Source organism: Corylus avellana, chromosome ca3, assembly GCF_901000735.1.
Source record: "Corylus avellana chromosome ca3, CavTom2PMs-1.0".
NCBI lineage: Eukaryota > Viridiplantae > Streptophyta > Magnoliopsida > Fagales > Betulaceae > Corylus > Corylus avellana.
In genome coordinates, this window is record NC_081543.1 from 29468441 (window position 1) to 29486462 (window position 18022).

Here is an 18022-nt window from a genome sequence, read left to right on the forward strand (position 1 = left end):
GAATGAATTGAAAAAATGTAATAAAAAATGCGTACAGGAATACTCTAAGAATCGTGAAGATTTGGGGGTTGAAGAGGCTCAAAACAAACTTGCAGCTTGCTTTGAAAACTGCAAAGTTTTATATGGGGATGGTACATGATTGCAGTCCTCTCATTAGTGGGTGATTCTGTAACTGTTATTTTTTTTTCTAGAATAAGCTACAAATCCTCTCTATAAAAGGATGTAGATGTTGTATGAAAAATATCAAACATGCAATCAACAAGATGCATGTTATAAATGGGTTTTAGGCCTAACTCAACCTAAAAGCTAGCTCAAGAGTTGAGGTTTCCCCTCACCCTTATAAATGGTCAATCTCCTTAATACACAGGCAATATGAGACTTCCAACACACCCCCTCACGTGTGGTGGGAGGACATCCAAGCCAACACGTGCGACAATGGGTGACAGTGGGCCACAGCTAATTGGGCTAGGCTCTGATACCATATTATAAATGGGTTTTAGGCCTAACTCAACCCAAAAGCTAGATCTTTTGAAAACATTATTTACTTTATGCAACTTTTGAAAGTTGAGATCCGCTCAAAATGGTCAATTTATCCTCTCTTTTTTCCTTTTATAATCTGATTTTAACCCAAAGAAACCTTTATGAAATAATGCAAGGGGGTAGTGTTGGCGGTGGAACATTTGGTTGAACAAGTAAAAGCGACTCAAGAGGAAGTATATTGGTGGCGATTGGAAGAGACCTATGCAAAGTATAAAGAAGTGAAAGACGAGGGCGGCGAATGAAGAATTTCCAAAAAGGAGAACAAGTTATGGAGGGTGGCTTATAACTGGCACCTACAAGAAGTTGAAGAGCAAGAAGTATGCTTTGTATCGAGTGCTCGAAAAGATCAAAAGAAATAAATAAACCACAATATTTACATCATCAATCTTCTAGGCCACATGGCAATTTCCATTATGTCCAACGTGGCTGATATCTTTGAGTACCATCCGGAGATTGAAGCATCAAACGGTATAACTCGAGGACGAGTTCTTTTAAAGAGTAGGCACGCCTGATGTAACACGGCCCCAGAACAAAAATGGAAGGCATCACAACTCAACCGCAACACCATCCGAAGGCAGGTAGTGGCTCGATTGACATATTGCTACTTAGTTGATCCGCCGAGATTCTCAGTCGCATTCCCAGTCAAGACGGGGTTGCAGTCGAGAGTCATTGAGAGACCTCCCGAGAAGCTCGGTTCCAACCCCATCCAGACGAGAATGCAACGAAGTCACATTGGGAGACCTTCAGAGAGGCTCAGTTGCAAACCCATCCGGACAAAAAGGAAAGAAATCTTACTGGAATCAAGCTATCAACACTGAAAATTCTCTTTCTGAATGTATCTTGAGGCAATTTAGTTTTCATAATTAGTTTATCTTTACCAAAGGTAGTTTCTTTCCTATTTTAAGTGATTTAGTTTTCCTTTCTGATTCCGACCAATGTAATATTTATTCACTGTCTGAGGCATTCTCTTTCTGTTCTTATCTTAGTCTTCTAGCTGCTACATCAAGGAAATTATTTCAAAATGGCAAGTGCAAAAAGAGTTACCTGCAGCAGTTAATCTCAACATACATGACCTTTCAAGGAAAGAACTGTATTTCTTATATTGCTCGACTTTGATCATTACATGTGGTGTTGATGCTACATAAAATGGTGGAAGATGATGCTATAAGGGTGAGGTGGCCTTTGATGCCAATACAACACCAGCCTATTAACATATTTATTTTGACTATGAACTGAAACCTAGAAACTGTAAGAAAAAGCAAAAGCTAATTGAATTGAACATTGTGAGAACTACAGTTTCTTCATAGCTGAGTTAAGAAGCGGACTTCCATGGATTCCATATACAGTAAATGAGCTTGATCAGCTTTGATGTATAGCACATTTTTCTGTACATTCATCAAATCTTCCATTCTCAACAGAAAAAGACTCAAATCTGCTCCCAACACTGAAAACTATTTATGGAATTTTCCTCTCTTCCTCTCAGCGGATTCCCAAACTCCTGTGGCAATATATAATGTATAAAGGCAAGATTACCAAACTCTTGAATATGAAAACTTAAAAAAACAGAGAGAGAGAGAGAGAGAGAGAGAGAGCTAGATTCTAGCACCAGTTAGTAATTCATGCAGTTGGCATACCTCATACTCTGCCTGCCAACTTCAGAGATGCAGCCATCACTCCCACATTGAACCTGCTTTCCACCAAAAATAGGAGGTTTTCCTCTCATCGGATGCAGTGTCTACAATAGGAAATGATATCACATCATCACAACGAAGGAATGACGAAAAGCTTTACATTTATGAGTGTTAGTTATCATGGGAATAGGAAAATGTTAGAAAAATTAGAAGTGAATCTCTCTACAGCATTCATTCCATTCATTCAAATATATAGGACAATACAGCTCATGAATCAACAGCTAATGGGACACCTCACCTACAAGGTAGAGCCTTCTACTCCTATCCTTTTAACAATGAGTAAAGTGTTTAGCATTGCAATAGGAAAGAAATGACATGACAACCAACACCAAAAAGCAAAGGCTCTTTTGGATCAAATGGCATCTCCTCCCTCCAGCTAAAAGTGCTGGAGGGTGAGGTAACAGGATTCTGTATGGGCGCATTAGTGTTTGGCAGTTTGCCTATAAAAATTAAATAAATAAATAAAATAAAGTGGCATACTTACCCCATGTTCTGGTTGAAAAGAATTTGATCTGTTTTCTTTTGACCCCTTATACCAAAAAAGTGAAAAAAAAAACTCAATATGGTAATAAAAAAAACGAAAACTGAAATCAATAGTACATATATTCAATTAAAAGTAAAAGTTAAATGTAGCAAAGATAACCTTTGTAGGAAGAGAGAAAGACTGAGGAAATTTGAGTTGAGATCCATTACTTGGCTGGAGTTCAGATATTAGGGAGAGCTAGCATTCAAAAAGAGAATAAATGAGAAAACTAGGAGGTAAATCTAACACTACAATTAAAATGCTTAAATGTTATGCCAAATGAACTTTCAAAATAAAGAAAACGGGGATACAGAAGCAAACTTATTTATTCAAGGCTTACTTTACTGAAAAGTTCTGTTGGTGGATTAAGCTGAATTCTCTTTTCCGCATGGAAATTGAATTCCTATATGGGGAAGCCACAGTCATATAATTCAGTCAACTAGAAATCTAATTGATACAGTGCTAGGGAATAGTAAAAATCTAGGGACTACCATTGGTACTGTTGTTTCTCGCTTGCTATTTCGGAAAACACCAATATCTCCTTTACTTGAAAATATCTACATTAGGATAGGAAATAAGTCGAAAGCTGATAACTGCAAGCAGAACATTCAGCAAAATTATCTAATCGAACAAAATATTACCTTCTTGTTAAAAGGGCGAGCTTTGAAATTGTGCATTACATCACATCCATCCTGCTTTGGAGTATCCATTGTACTTGGTCTAAACAAAACAAAAGTCACACTGAAGTTAGCACTTTGTTTTTGTCAAATGCAATTTGAGAGTTTCCTTTCTTTATATCGAAGTCAAAATGAAAACCTTCACACAGTTACCTTCTGCATTCCTTATTTCCATTTCCTGCAACAGTAGAAGTGCCAGGCTTGTCCAATCCCTGAAAGGGAAGAACTTTAAATTTCAGGAATCATAACACTGGGCAATCACCAACTAGAAGCAACAAAATGTACAACATCAACCACGTATATCACTAGCAAAATAACTGCTCCAGCTCTTCCTGGGCACAACGTTTGGACCAATGATAAATTTTGTTTCAGGATAAGGTTATGTCAAATATCCAATTAACTTAATGACAACCTTGTCAGAATCATTGCAATTAAACAAGGATGATGAAAGAGCAGCTGTGTGTTGCATAGCCCTCTCCAACGTCTTTAGGTGAAATTCCTGGGAAGCAATAGGAAGAACAAAATCAGGATACAAATGGTAGAAGAAACTTGTTTTGCAAAATTGAGTTAGGAAATCTTGGTTCGCCATGATATTTGTACCTAGAATAATTTTACTCCAGCAACAAGCAGGAAACAGACATGAAGCACTTACTTGAAATTCTGGCAATTTTGGAGTGCTCTTCTTTGGAAGTGACAATGAAGGGGCCTCGAGAATCTGCAAATCACAAACTATATAGTTGAGGGGACAGAGGAAAACAGAGCAATTTATATAAAATTCTATCGTTATAAATTTCAAGTACCAACTTTTCTATTCAATGGGCGTGCTTTAAATCTCCGTGCAGCTGGTTTCACATGTTCTAGTTCTGTATTATTCTTAGGCCTGAAATATAAAAATTTCATTTGTGCCCTGCAGCTAGTTAGACAACACAACATTTTATATGTGAAGATATGATAAAAATATAAACAACGGAATACCTTATCCTTTGGGCCCTGTGAGCTGTTTCAAGCTCAGGCTCTCTTGGAATGGTAAGCCTCATTTTGCCATGTGCAGGGTTTTTATCAACTGTTTCATCCTGCAAGATCACCCAGAAATGTTGAATATGACTAAAATGTCATTATACAATCCTCCAACCAACCTTCATCTTTCTTTCAAAGTCCACCTTTCAAATAATCAAAGCTACCATTTTTCTAGAGTCAATCCAACCACAAAATGACATTTTACCAGCAAAAAAAAAGAAAAAACCCAAGTTAAACACTTCCCATTGAGAGTCAGCAACTTTAAAATATATTTCTGCTTCCAATTATAACTCCAAGTTAACTATAAACTACTTTTTTCCCATTGGTTGAAATGGTCCATTAAGTTAGGTGGGACTTTGTTCCATTTAACGAAACCATTGTGGCAATGGTATTATTGTCAAAAGTTGCGAATTACAAAAAAAGAGATTTATGAAACTGTAGCTAATGGGATTTTGGGATATGATTCTAATATCAACGAGGGTCAACCACTAAATATATCAGCCTATAACAATGCTGAAATGCAAGAAAGTGACTACGTACAAGAAAAATTAAAGTTAATTTGAGAGACAACTTCAAGCATCAAGAATGGGTAATATACCTTCTTAGGTGGCTTGTGGACCAAATTGGTTTGCTGGTTTGTGTCTGTAACCTGTTATACAGAGAAACAGGTGAGCTTGGAGCCTGCCTTATGACGATAAACTACATAAAAAACTAACATTGAAACATGCCCTAATTTGGAAGCTGGAACAAGCAAGAAGTCACAACCAAGCCCACCAAAAGAGTTGGGCAAGGTAGGTTACCTTTCGAAATTTTCTAAAAGGGTGAACACTTCTAATAACATGCCTTCACGTGGTAGTTATTGATTACTGTGAGATACCAAATTCTTACAACATCAAAGAAAATCGCTTTTTAGGCAATCACTAAAATTTCAATATGGCCAGCAACTCAGCACCATTTTTTTTTTTTTTTTTTTTTTTTTTTTTTTTGACAAGCTCTTCAAAAGATAAGTGGATTTACTTAAAGGAAGATAACATAGACTGACACAATTACTGTACCTTACGCAAATGACCTCCGTCCAGCTTCTGCCTCTTGGCAGCTTGACTTTCAACCCCAGAAGTATGTAAGCTCCTCCCAATGTTTTGAACTTGCATTTGATATCTAACAAAGGAGGGGTAGAACAATAAAAAGATGAATATAGCAGATAAAGGGGATCTCCAACATCTTGTTTAAAGGCGATGCCTTGCAATCAAGGCATGGAATGTAGATATTGGGAGCATTAAATTGCAGTGCATACTAGACGGAACAGAGAACATATTAAAGTAGACAGTATTAAACTTGCAATAAATTCATCTAGCAACAATGGAGAATCTTCAAGAATATTGAAAGTGTATCAGGTTTATAATTGTCAGCCTAAGAATTTACCCATCACTGTGAGAATGGTATGATAACAGAAATGAAGAATATTCCTCAAATCACCTGGAAACAGCAACTTGGAGAGGCCGATTTTGCTTGGCCAACTGGCTTGCCGTAGGTTTCATCAAGGTTGAGGTCCTAGGGAAAACAGGCTTGATAGCAGACTTTGATTTAGCTTTTAGTTCACCAGTAGATTTGTGATCATAAAATGTCATTCCTGCAAAGAAAGGGCATCACAAACACAAAAGAAAAATAAAGTAGAAATAATGGTGTGATTATAAGAAACATGATTGAATTATGGAAGACACAAATTATTATTATGTTAAAGGTGATCGATTTCAATTGTAGCAATGCATGGATCAAGAAACTAAAAACGTTACACCGTAAATTGAGATGGATCAACAGAACCCAAGTCAAAAGATATAATATTTATAATTATATGTTGCTAAGATATAACATTAATATTGGGGAAAAATGTAAATTCTGTCATTGTGGTTTACTTGATTTGCAATTAACTCTTTGTAGTATCAAAATGAACGCAAAGGTCCCTGAGGTATGCTAAAAAAATAATGTAATCCCTACAGTCAAATTCTGTTCACTGACTTAACAGATTCTAATAGCGTAAAACATTAGAGCCAATATAATTGTGATACTTGTCCTATTTAAGTCAATATCATACTAAGGAAATTTGTTAAATTAGTGGACAGAATTTGATTGTAGAGACTAAATTATATTTTTGGCATACCTCAGGGACCTTTGAGTTCATTTTGATACCATAGGGAGTTAATTGTAAATCAAGTAAACCACAAGGGCTAATTTTGCATTTTTCCCTTAATATTATATGTTGCTACCAATTTAAGTAATCACTATAAACTGTTGTGTTGGTAAGTCTTTTAACCCTCTAAAAAGATTGTCCATGCACAAGCATCAGTTATCAAAGTAGAAAACTGTTCACCTGTAGTTAATTCCAATGGTTGACTCAGAAGTTTTTGCAGGTTGCCACTCTGTAATTTGGTGAAGATCCCTCTATCTATTCCTTCACATTCTGGAAGACCATGTCAAATATCATACTATTAGAAAAATCACAGTCTAGACATGAATCAAAATGAATATGATAACAGGTTTGTCTTCATAATCCCCTTGTTTTGCACTATCCAACAACAGCTTCACTAATATTTCTATCATTCTATTTACAAACAGCCCTACGACAGACTTACCATACTAATTTTATAATGAATGTGTGCTGGTGGCAAATATATGAAGTACAGAAAATCTGAGGAGTTCCTAGCCAATAGCAAGCTTGACTATAACCAGCTTTAGACACCTGTGGGTTGGGAATCATGCCTCAAGGTGTGACTTGGAAGTCGCTTTCTGGTCAAGTCGATATCAATGATGTCAGTTACATGTTGTAACCATTTATAGAGACAGACCCATTGCCACCTTTCGATTGTCTCCACCTTTATTAGCCAAAGCAACTGACATCATTGATACCGACTTGACCAGAAAGCGACTTCCATAGATTACTCATCTAGCATTGAAATAGGTAATCCAGTTGAATTATCAATGATGTCAGTTGCTTTGGTAGGATGCCTTATAACCTATTAGATGTAGCCATCTCTTTCCTGCCCAGTTGCTTTGGCTAATGAAGGTGGAGATAATCGAAAGGTGGCAATGAGTCTGTCTCCATAAATGGCTACAACATGTATTGACCAGATTATCATAGGTCGTTTTCTTGATAGTAATTTTAGCAGTTGGGTTATGTCATAAGTAAATAACAAGTTCAATTAGAAGATAAGGGGCAAAAGTTGAACTGGGTCAGTCTACGTACATGGTTACCAACATGTATTTACAAGATTAACAACGGAAATCTTCCTCTTGATACCAATTTTAGCAGTTGGGTTAATTAATTAAAGAAAAAGCTCAATTACAAGATTGTGGACAAAAACAATACCTTTGTTATTCACATCCAATGCACAAAAATCTCGGCCCACACCCATATCAGAGTCCACAATAGCCTCCATGTCCTTCGATTTTGGGGAAGTATTCACATTTTCCATTTGGGTATCCTCTCCCATAACCAATTTTGCCACAAAAGCTGCAACAGACAATATATATATATATATATATAATAATTTTTGTTAGGAAAATGTAAAACAAACGGAGAATCATAAGTAGATAATACAAAACTTCAAAAACAAAAAACAAAAAAAAGGAATCGCAAAAAAAAAAATCAAAAATCAAAAATCAAAACGAAAATGAACAAATGGAACATTTTCAGCAGCAAATATTACCAAATTAGCACTCATATCACAAAATTTAAAAAATAAAAAATAAAAAAGAGATATTTAGTTAGAAGAATGAAAAAAGATTAGGGTTTGAGCTCACGAGAAGGAGGGTATTCTATGGCGGACTCGAACCAGAGCTCAACCTGGCGAGCCTCGGCTGGACTCTCCGGCCGAGTGAAATCGAAGTACATGGTGGCATCAAACTCGTAGTCGAGGTCCACTTCTCGGACCTCAAACACTGGCTCAACCTCCATTCCTTTCTCTTCCTCTCTCTCGCTCTCTCTCTCTCTCTCTCTGCAATGCCAAGCGCGTAACCCCTCCACAGCATTCACTCCACCACCGCCATCAACTTCAAGCTTCTCTCTCTCTCTCTCTCTCTCTCTCTCTCTTCTCTTCTCTCGCTCGCTCTGCTTCAGAGCTCTGAATCTGATCCACGATTTGCTTGGTAGCAGAGAACGGCGAAGAGTTCGCTAGAGCTCACTGTAGGATTCGAGGCTCTTTATGATGTCAGAAGTCAAATTGAAGGGCTTTTTGGATATTTTCACTCCAAAAGAAAAGAAAACGCCAGGCTCCGAGAAGAGAAACAGTGCAAATCTTAAATCCTGTGCTTCTTTTCTTTTTTCTTTTTCTTTTCAGACTAAAATCTTTAGTAAATAAATATTCACAAAATAAAACTCCTATTTATATTGAGAATATAAGGATTTTGCTTTGTTTATTAAATGCTTTTTTATTTTTTCTTATTTAAAGGGAAATGCTAAGTATTTTTTTTTAGTATTCTTTCAGTATCCTCTCAACTGTGATGTGATTTTAAAATTACTAATAAATTAAAAGTCAATGATGATAATCTCAAATTTAATAGTAATTTTAAAAATTACATCACAGTTGCGAAAATACCAAAAAAATACTAAAAGAACACCTAACATTTTCTTTATTTAAAATACATATTTTTATCAATCCTATTTTTAAAGCGGCGAGGTTTTGTAACGATCCGAAATTTGAATTAATGGCTCCGAAGAAAAAGAAAACATTATTTAATTTTTGTGCCAAACATACCCCTGGTCTCTAAACGACTGGAGAGGCTATGTTCCGATGGGGGTAATGGCATTTTGAGCAAAGTTGAGGGTAAGAATGTAACTTCAGTGGGAGGTCGAAGAAATTCAGTTCTTTTGTCTTTGAACTCAGGGGCAGTGTTATCGGGTTGTGAGCCTCGTTTCGGGAAGCGATATCCTGTCGAGGGGTTCTGAAATTTCGGCGCCTGATGGATTTGCCCTTTGTGTTTTGAGGGAATTGCAAGAATGACCCTAACGGTAGTATTTGTCAGGTGGCAGAAGTCTGAAAGCATGTGGGGCCCGTCCCCAGCAAATTCGAATACATGAGGATAAAGGGTAAAAAGAAGGTAATTGCATCTCAATATTTATACATATTATCATTAATAATATTAAGAAAATTCTAAAAATTACGTCTTATAATTATTTCTTATAAAGTTTTTGTTAAAAAAAAAAAAAAAAAAATCCAAAAGATTGTTCACACTTTATAACATTTTTCTTACTCTTAATATTAGCTTAAATTTGTTATAATGGGTAGTAAATATTAATCACTTATTAATACTATAAATTATATTTTTATCAAATAATTATTTCACAATGGTGACATAGTAAAAAAATTTAAAAAAAAAAAAACAAAAAAAAATTAATTAATTATGACTGCCACATTAATATTGTTTGATAGTTATAAAGTTAAAATTGGTGACATGGTAAAAAAAAATTAAAAAAAAAAAAAAAAATTGATTATGACTGCAACATTAATATTGTTTGACAGTTATAAAGTAAAAATGTAATTTTTAGCTTTACTCTTGGTCACCGCCAAGAATTATGGGGATGCATATTAGATATTATATGATGTGCACTAACTCTAAAAACAGTTTATAATGCAATAACATATATGAAAGAGAGAAGAGGTAACTTACACTACGTGCACGAAATCTCAATTAGAGGAAACACAAATATCATATAAAAAAAGAGAAGAGGTAATTTACACTGCGTGCACAAAATCTCAACAGTAAATTATTGGCTTTTCTACAATGACAGAGCTTATCACTCTAGAGGTTAACGAATAGTAACATTTTTTTTTTTTTTTTTACTAACCATGTAGATGATTTTTTTTTTTTCCACCGAATATAAATAATAACACTTAATCTTGGTCATGATTAACCATAAATTACACAATTTCAATTACATGGTGGAAATCTAATTTTATATCTCTAGATCTACCAATAGGAGTGTTTTGACAAACACGTTTAATGGGGCTAAAATGATAGAGATGTGGACAAAATTTCTTCAGCAAATAGGAAATTAGATAGCAACACATCAACTATGCCTGGCCTAATATCTGGCATGGCAGAAAATCAAAGACAAAATGGGCAAAAAAGTCCACACAAAATGGCATGATTTTGACATTTATGTGCAGGTGGAAGAAATTTGAAATCCTAGTTGCTTATATTATATATACCACATTTGAATTTAGCTTAAGGTGCTCTAAGAAAACTATAATATATTATATATGTATTGTAGTTTTTTCAATTGTTTAAATTTAATTTTAAATTTTTTTATAATGATTGATCCAAAAATTAATTGCCAAGTTAACATTATAAAACAATTGTATAATAAAAATATAATTTCTACTATTACCCTTCGGTACTAGTCCCTTGTCTCTAAGATTTAGCTGGGCGATAGCCAATAGCATTGGTATCAGATCTAATTAGTGGATTATTCATATAAGATTATCTTGGTTAAAAAATAAAATAAAATTTATGGGTAATTACCTTTTGCCCTCATTTTAAATTATTTTCATGTGTTGGATTATGGTTGAGGAGGGTATAAGCGTCATTTTCTCGATCTGAAGTGAGGGTAAAAGTGGAAGAAAAAAATTTTAAATAGCACAGAACTTGCACATGATCATTGACCGTCAATTTTAACCATTTTTACTGACGGAATGAGGTTTTTTGTTATAAGATGATAATTTGATGGGGTCAGATGTCATAGTTTATAGTTCATAGAAAAAAAAAATGTTAAGGCATTGTAGTTTATGGGGCAAATGGTTATTACCCTTAAATTTATTTGGGGGTACCTTTGCTGGAGTCCAATAAATGTTCATTTATTCCGAGTACGAGTATATAGTTTGGTTCATTCAATGTGTTCAAAATATATATTTGAACACATTGAATGAACCCAACTATATATTTGAAATTAATGTGTTTAATATTTGAATATGTAATTTTCTCACTTTAGGGCGTAGGCTTGGTTTGTGATTTGGTCCAAAATGTTTGGCTTACATGTAAATGCCGTGTTTTTTTTTTTTTTTTTTTTTTTGGAAATGAGTCTGTTTCGTAGAAATAAAGAAATTAATCCGAAGGTTCTTGCTCAGTATGTACAATATTTTGGATACACAAGGGACCGTCCTCTATCCAGACTTGTTCTATAGATAGACTAAAAGCAAATTTAGCTAAATAATGTGCTATTGAGCATGATTCGAGTATCTTCTATTAATTGGCTGTAACAATTCCAACAAGAGTTTTCTTGTCTCAAATTATTCACAATTTTGTGCGCATCGCCTTTCAAAATTAAAGATACTTTAGAGTCCTAAATTTTTGCAGAAAACCACAGCCTTCCATGCAGCTATTGCTTCCGCTATTGTTGGATCAGTAATAAGGTGCACAGTACTACACATGGCTGCCAATACCAACCCCTCGGTATCCCTTACGATCACTCCCACTCCCATCCTCTTTGAAGTGGCATCGATGGCTGCATCCCAGTTAACTTTAACTAGTCTTGGATCTGGCTTCTTCCATCTCTGCTTTTCTGTCTTTTTTGGTAGTGGGCTATTTTTTTATTTTTTATTTTTTAATTTTATTCTGGTTGTGGGCTAATTAACTTAGTAAAAATTGGATCAAAGCCTCTTAAAAGAGACCATAAGAGCTAATGATATGCTTAATTAAATTATTTAATTTATAGTATAACTTAATTCCTAATAATATGCCTAAGTTAATGGTTTAATTCACGGCACATGACATACACGAAAATAGGTCTTGTGATTTCAACTTAACATAAAGGTAAGATATGTATTAGATGTCATTTAGATTTAGGTTTGCAAGATATGTTATCTTCTGTAGAAAATATTTCTCGAAGTTCATAATGGCCCCTTTAATGGTAATATTCATGAAAATGATTTAAGATCTCATACCTAAAGCCTATGGTTGTTAAATATGTGAAAAGAGTTTTTCTTTTTTCTTTTCTTTTTTGGTTGGGTCAGAAACTTTGATGGCAAAAACACTCATGCTATATGTTTCTTTTGAATGTTAAAGTTTTCTAATCAATAGTTTAGGTGGCGTTAAAACTATTCCAAGAAACTAAATGATTCCTCACAAATTTCCTCAAGAACAAGCTCTGAATCAACTTGGAGAGTTGTTGTCCAAAACTTGTGTCAGCTAGGAGGTTGTTTGATCCAAATTTATTAAATGTTAAGTCTTAGATGTGTTTTGGGCTTGATGGGCCAAGTTGGCTAACTTGCGCCCATATCTGTTCTGTTATGGAATAAACTTATAATCATGGAATCGACTCGATCATCCTATTAGAGATTATAAGTTTATAACCCTAGTCCATTTCCATTTTGGGCGGAACCACCATTAAGAATTTTTCTAAAGGCTACATTATGTTCTTACTCAAGTTAATTCACAATACAAAAGTTCATATTTATAGGAGAAATGTGGTAAGCAAAGATAATGCAAGTATGGTAATAAAATATAAAAGATTTGAGTATAATCAAATTAACCTAAATAAAAATTATCATATATTTTGATATAGAGAACATTTAGAAGATTTTTTTTTTTTTTTTTTTTTTTTGAGTGTTCGACAGAGGTTGAATTTGGCTAAGAAGAATGTCCACCTCAAGTGCTACCATCCAAATGCAGTGCTATTTTCTTAGCCACGATTTGCAGGCAGCTGTTATATCCATCATTCTCCAATGGAAAGACACTTCCAAGTTGTCAATTATTGATATCACGAACGCAAGCCAATTTTTGCACCCAACCCCCACCCCAAAATTTGTCCTAATTTAACAATTTAAGATAACATTATTGTTACAAAAATTAAATACCATAATCTTGTAAGAATTTTTTTTTTTTTACTCCACCTAACACGACCCGAGCCAAAGAGCCCCATTTAGGATGGGTAACTTAGTCCAAAACTGCAAGGTGTCAAAGTAAAAATAAAAAACTTTGGGACCAGACTATTCACAGTTTCCTATAAAAGTAATGTTATATACCACATCATTATTCTACTATATTGACGTGGCCTTGCCAATCCATCATTTTTTTTTTTTCTTTTTTCATGTGATATGGATCGGAAAGGGTAAACTCGAGGTAGGGCTTAGGAATTTAATGATGAAAAAAAATGAGACTAACGAAATGGTTTTAAAGAACTGTTAATCTAACGACTATAATAGGGTAATAGCCAAGGAGATAACGGAATTACCTAACCCAATTTTAAGGAAAGTGAGAAGTGCTACGTGTGGTTAATTATAAAATAAAGTTTAGGGCTCGAAAATGTAATCCCGACTAATGATATGATATAATAAATTACAAAGAAGTGACACATTTTGAAGGTTTAGCAAGGATGTGGACGAAAGTAGTATGTAAATCTCCCTACCAACCAATAATGTAAATGTATTTTTGCATGAAATGCATTTGATATGTAAAGCATAAATAGTTTTAAAGCATGTGTTATTTAATTGTGATATAAGCCTTGCATCTTACATAATTTTATTTATGTCAAAGTATGTTGAAAACAAACGAAAGACCGGTTTTGTAATGCAAATTATGTATATGTATATGCATTTGAAGCTGTAAAGCATACATTGTTTTAAGCATGCTGCTTTATACTATCTCCTAGAAAATGTATTGGATGGTATTGATATGAACACAGATATGATTTGGGGGTTTTGAAAAGAAAAAGAGAAAAAAAGTCTCCCTCGTTTGATTTATTTTACATAATGTTGTTCGCAAAAACGCTTTTAGTTTCCAAATAATTAAGTATATGTTTTTAAAAGAAAGTCTACCTTGGTTTTTTTTTTTTTTTTAAGGAAAGTCAATTTTGTGTTTAACGTTTTCCCGTAAAACAATGAGAGAGTGGGGTTTATCAGAATAAAGGAGCTCAAGTTACACGTACAGTTTGATTGAGAGTTTTTGCTTGCTTAGCGGTAGACTCACAATTCTACCTATAAAATTGTTTAATTTTATGACTATAGTTGCACAAAGAAAAGATAAGCTACAAGGTACATACACTTTGGCCCATGAGAATTGCTACACTTACAAAAGCTTTTTACAAATAAAGCCTTACTCAAGGAAAAAGACAAAAAAAAATTGGGACCAATTGCCCATGAGAGACAAGGTTGGGTCGTGGGCAGACCCACGCCTAGGTCTGCCCGCGACCCGCCGTGCGCCAAGGGTCTAGGCCAGACCTGTCGTGGGTCTGGGTCTGATGACCCACGTTGGGTCTGGCCGAGACCCAGCGTGCGGTTGTGGCCAGACCCGCCGTAGGTCTGATGACCCATGGCTGGGTTTAGGCCAGACCCACGCCTGGGTCTAGCCTAGACCCATGACGCACGGTGGGTCTAGGCCAAACCTAGGCATGGGTCTGCGTGCAACCCAGCCTTGTCTCTCATAGGCAACTAGTCTCAATTTTTTTTTTTGTCTTTTTCTTTGTCACGTCATTTTGTAAGGCTTTGTTTGTAAAAAGTCTTTGCAAGTCTAGCAATTCTCTTGGCCCATAGGATGTTGGAGGGCCCAAGCTTGGAAAAGCCAAGGTGAGGACATAGCTTGAGAGTCTCTAGATTGTAAGTTAGTTGGCTTAGGATCCCTTTTTTATGATGTATAATTTGAGTCCTAAAAATGGGAATTAGGATTCTCTCCAGTTCATTTGAACAGAAGAATATTCAGTTAGTTATAGTGAAAGGTATTTTTGTCCACTTAAAAATGAAAAGACAAAAATACCCCTCAAATATAATTGACTGGATATTCTTCAGTTCAAATGAATTTGAGAGGATCATGTTCCTTAAAATTGAGTTAAAAGTTAATTGAAACTACCATATGAGTATTAGATGATAATTATGAGATAAAATGTAATTTATAACATTAATCATTTTGGTTTATGGGTCAAGTTTGCAATATATTAAGTTATAAATGTACGACTATATGAATAGAAACGAGCAAGACCCATTTAACTAATCATATCGAAGTCTTGAAGCCTGTGGTCTGTGGAGATGATGCTGGCTAAAAGGTCTAGGAAAGTGACAAGGCATAATCTATGAGACAATTGGACACATGAATACATAAGATGATGCCCATAATTTTTTGTGTTGTATGGTGATGCCTGGGGAATTGATGGTGGCTTGCCTTGCTGGACTCTGGTTGCTTAGGCTTCTGGTTGTGGTTGAGAGGAGAAGGGACAAAATTGGAATTTTGTCATCTAGTGCCATGTCAATATCTTTGTGGGGCCAATTGTGGCCAGATTCTACCGAAGCTTTGTTAGAGATTCCTTTGAGATTTCAAATGAAAAGAGAACCCCACGAAAAGTCAGATATAAACAATGTCTGCTTATATATAAAACAATTAGATTACTCACACCAAAATTACTATAATACCCTAGGGTTAAACTACCAATTATTCTAAGTCGTTGATTTATTTTTATTTTTTATTTTTGCTAGAGAAAGGTAAAAGGGAATTAAAAAAATAAAAAATAAAGGTGACAAATTCTTCATGAGAACGGTTAAGAATTGGCAAATAAATGATCCGGTCCATCAAACAAACTAATACCGCCTAAAGAGGCTGTTAAAGATGACAAAGTTCCGAAAATGGAACAAGACCCCAAAGGGTTTGCTGCACGACCATCAGAAGTCGAATTATTTCAAAAGTTTAAATTTATAAAAAATGATAAATTTAATTAATTAATTAATTAATATTTAATACTCTTTCACTTGTCAATTTAAACTCCCGAATAAATAAACAATTTTATTGTCAAAATTATAATTTTTTACATCTAACGATATACATGATGTTACATCGATGTAACAACATATATACAATTAAATCTAAAAAATTTAATCTTGATCATAAAATAGCTTCTTCCTAGGTCCAATACATAAAACATTTAATTAAAATATAAAGTAAATTATAGAGACAATATTAGAACGGAAGGCTTTCTACTATGATAACGACTTATCTCAGTAACTTAAGCTTATATATATAAAAAGATAAATTCAATTATTTATTTAATATTATGACACTAAATCTAACATTAACACATGAGAGTGACTTAGGTTAGAGATCATTTCCACATGGAAATGGCAGCATCTTTTGAGGCTACTGTTGCCTGTTTGAGTGGACATCTCACATGTTTAGTAGCGTGAAGAAGAGCCCATTTGACAACTTGTTATAAAGAACAAATGATGATTTATTTGACTAAATTAACAAATTGTCGATTTTAGTACTATTTTCTAATCAATTGCCCTACTTGAAGTTCTTCCAAATAGGGGAATTCTTATCTGAATAATTACATAGTTACTACAAAATATGTCAACTACGTACGTTTATGAACCCTAGCTAGCATATGGCGTACGTATTATAAAATGTTGAGGTAACAAAATGTGCACCTCTAATTTGAAAATAATTTTTAGAATTTTCCATGAATTTTATAGGATTTTGATCCCAATTATACATCTTATAAAACTATAAAATCCATTCAACTCACTACATACAAGACAGTTTACCAATTTTATTTTATTTTTTGTTTAAAAATAATAATAATAATGAGGATAAATCTCATCCCTGTAGATGAGTTTGACTAGTTTGGTTGTAGTTGAACATTGAATGGGAATTGAGATAGAAGTTTTATAATTAGACAAAAGGGACACGTGTCTTAATCCCAACGAGATCTAAAACTGAACACAAATCAGATCGACGATGTGCAAATAAACCCACACACTTGAATTGTTGGCTATCCAAACACTGTATCAATCAAGGACTCAAAACTCGTTCATTGATATGGAAAACAAATTTACCATTACATTTTTCACAAGATTAGAAATGTTCTTCTTCGTATCAATTTATTACACTTATTTTATGTTGGTTAATGTGATGTGTTTTAAGTATTTTTTTTAAGTGACTGACATGAAAAGTCATTTAAAACACATTATGTCATTTAATATAAAATATGTGTGATAAATGAGTGCGAAGTGTAACATTACTCTTAAAATATAGCATCAAAATACTTCAAAAAAACAAAATAACCAATTTCAACTGTCCATATTTAATTATTTAATTATACTCTCTCACTCTCTCTTTCTCTCTCTCTCTCTCTCATAAATGAAACTTAAAATTAAATCTAAACAGTTGAAAAATTATAAAATATTATACTGTAATGTTTTTTCTATCGCACCTAAGCCAAATTCCAAACAAATAACCCCACCATGGACAACTAAGCAGAAACGATCTACACCAACCCAAGGAACTATAAATACTCATCTTTTATTTCACTTTTATATTACTATGTTGACGTAGTAGTGCCCATCGACCATTGATTTTTTTGTTTTTTTAATAAAGACTGATCAAAGGATTAATATATCTAAATGCTATGATCCTATGGAAGTGAAATAAAAGATGAGCACGTAGCATTACTCAACCCAATTTTCCGTAACTCGCAAAGGGTAATTATTAATATTCATCTCTCATCTCACTCTCGTACTACCATATTGAGATAATAATGTTCATCCGCCATTAAATTTTTTTTTTTTTAATAAAAACTAATCCTAGGGTTGATACATCTC

The 18022-nt window shown here is 34.2% G+C and overlaps 1 protein-coding gene across 1 annotated transcript; it reads right to left on the reverse strand.

Annotated features, from left to right (window-relative positions):
- Positions 1 to 1614: 1614 nt before the first annotated feature.
- Positions 1615 to 11923, reverse strand: LOC132174385 (protein TPX2). Its single transcript, XM_059586047.1, has 19 exons — positions 11804 to 11923; positions 8247 to 8616; positions 7813 to 7956; positions 6817 to 6906; positions 5925 to 6078; positions 5504 to 5606; positions 5047 to 5097; positions 4407 to 4504; positions 4236 to 4311; positions 4084 to 4146; positions 3844 to 3930; positions 3585 to 3643; positions 3396 to 3474; positions 3246 to 3311; positions 3095 to 3157; positions 2875 to 2952; positions 2716 to 2760; positions 2175 to 2275; positions 1615 to 2038 (listed from the first exon to the last, which is right to left on the reverse strand). The coding sequence occupies exons 1-19, from the start codon at positions 11921 to 11923 to the stop codon at positions 2020 to 2022; spliced, it is 1866 nt and encodes a 621-aa protein (XP_059442030.1). The 3' UTR covers positions 1615 to 2019.
- Between the last annotated feature and the right edge of the window lie 6099 nt (positions 11924 to 18022).

Bases quoted from the DNA above. Each gene is read 5' to 3' on its own strand.
- LOC132174385 (XM_059586047.1), bottom strand. From the start codon at position 11,923: ATGGGAGTGGGAGTGATCGTAAGGGATACCGAGGGGTTGGTATTGGCA. The intron at 6,907-7,812 runs GTATTGTTTTTG...ATGGTCTTCCAG, and splicing joins ATTGGATGTGAATAACAAAG to AATGTGAAGGAATAGATAGA. The intron at 2,276-2,715 runs GTAAGTATGCCA...TTCCTATTGTAG, and splicing joins CTTTTCAACCAGAACATGGG to ACACTGCATCCGATGAGAGG.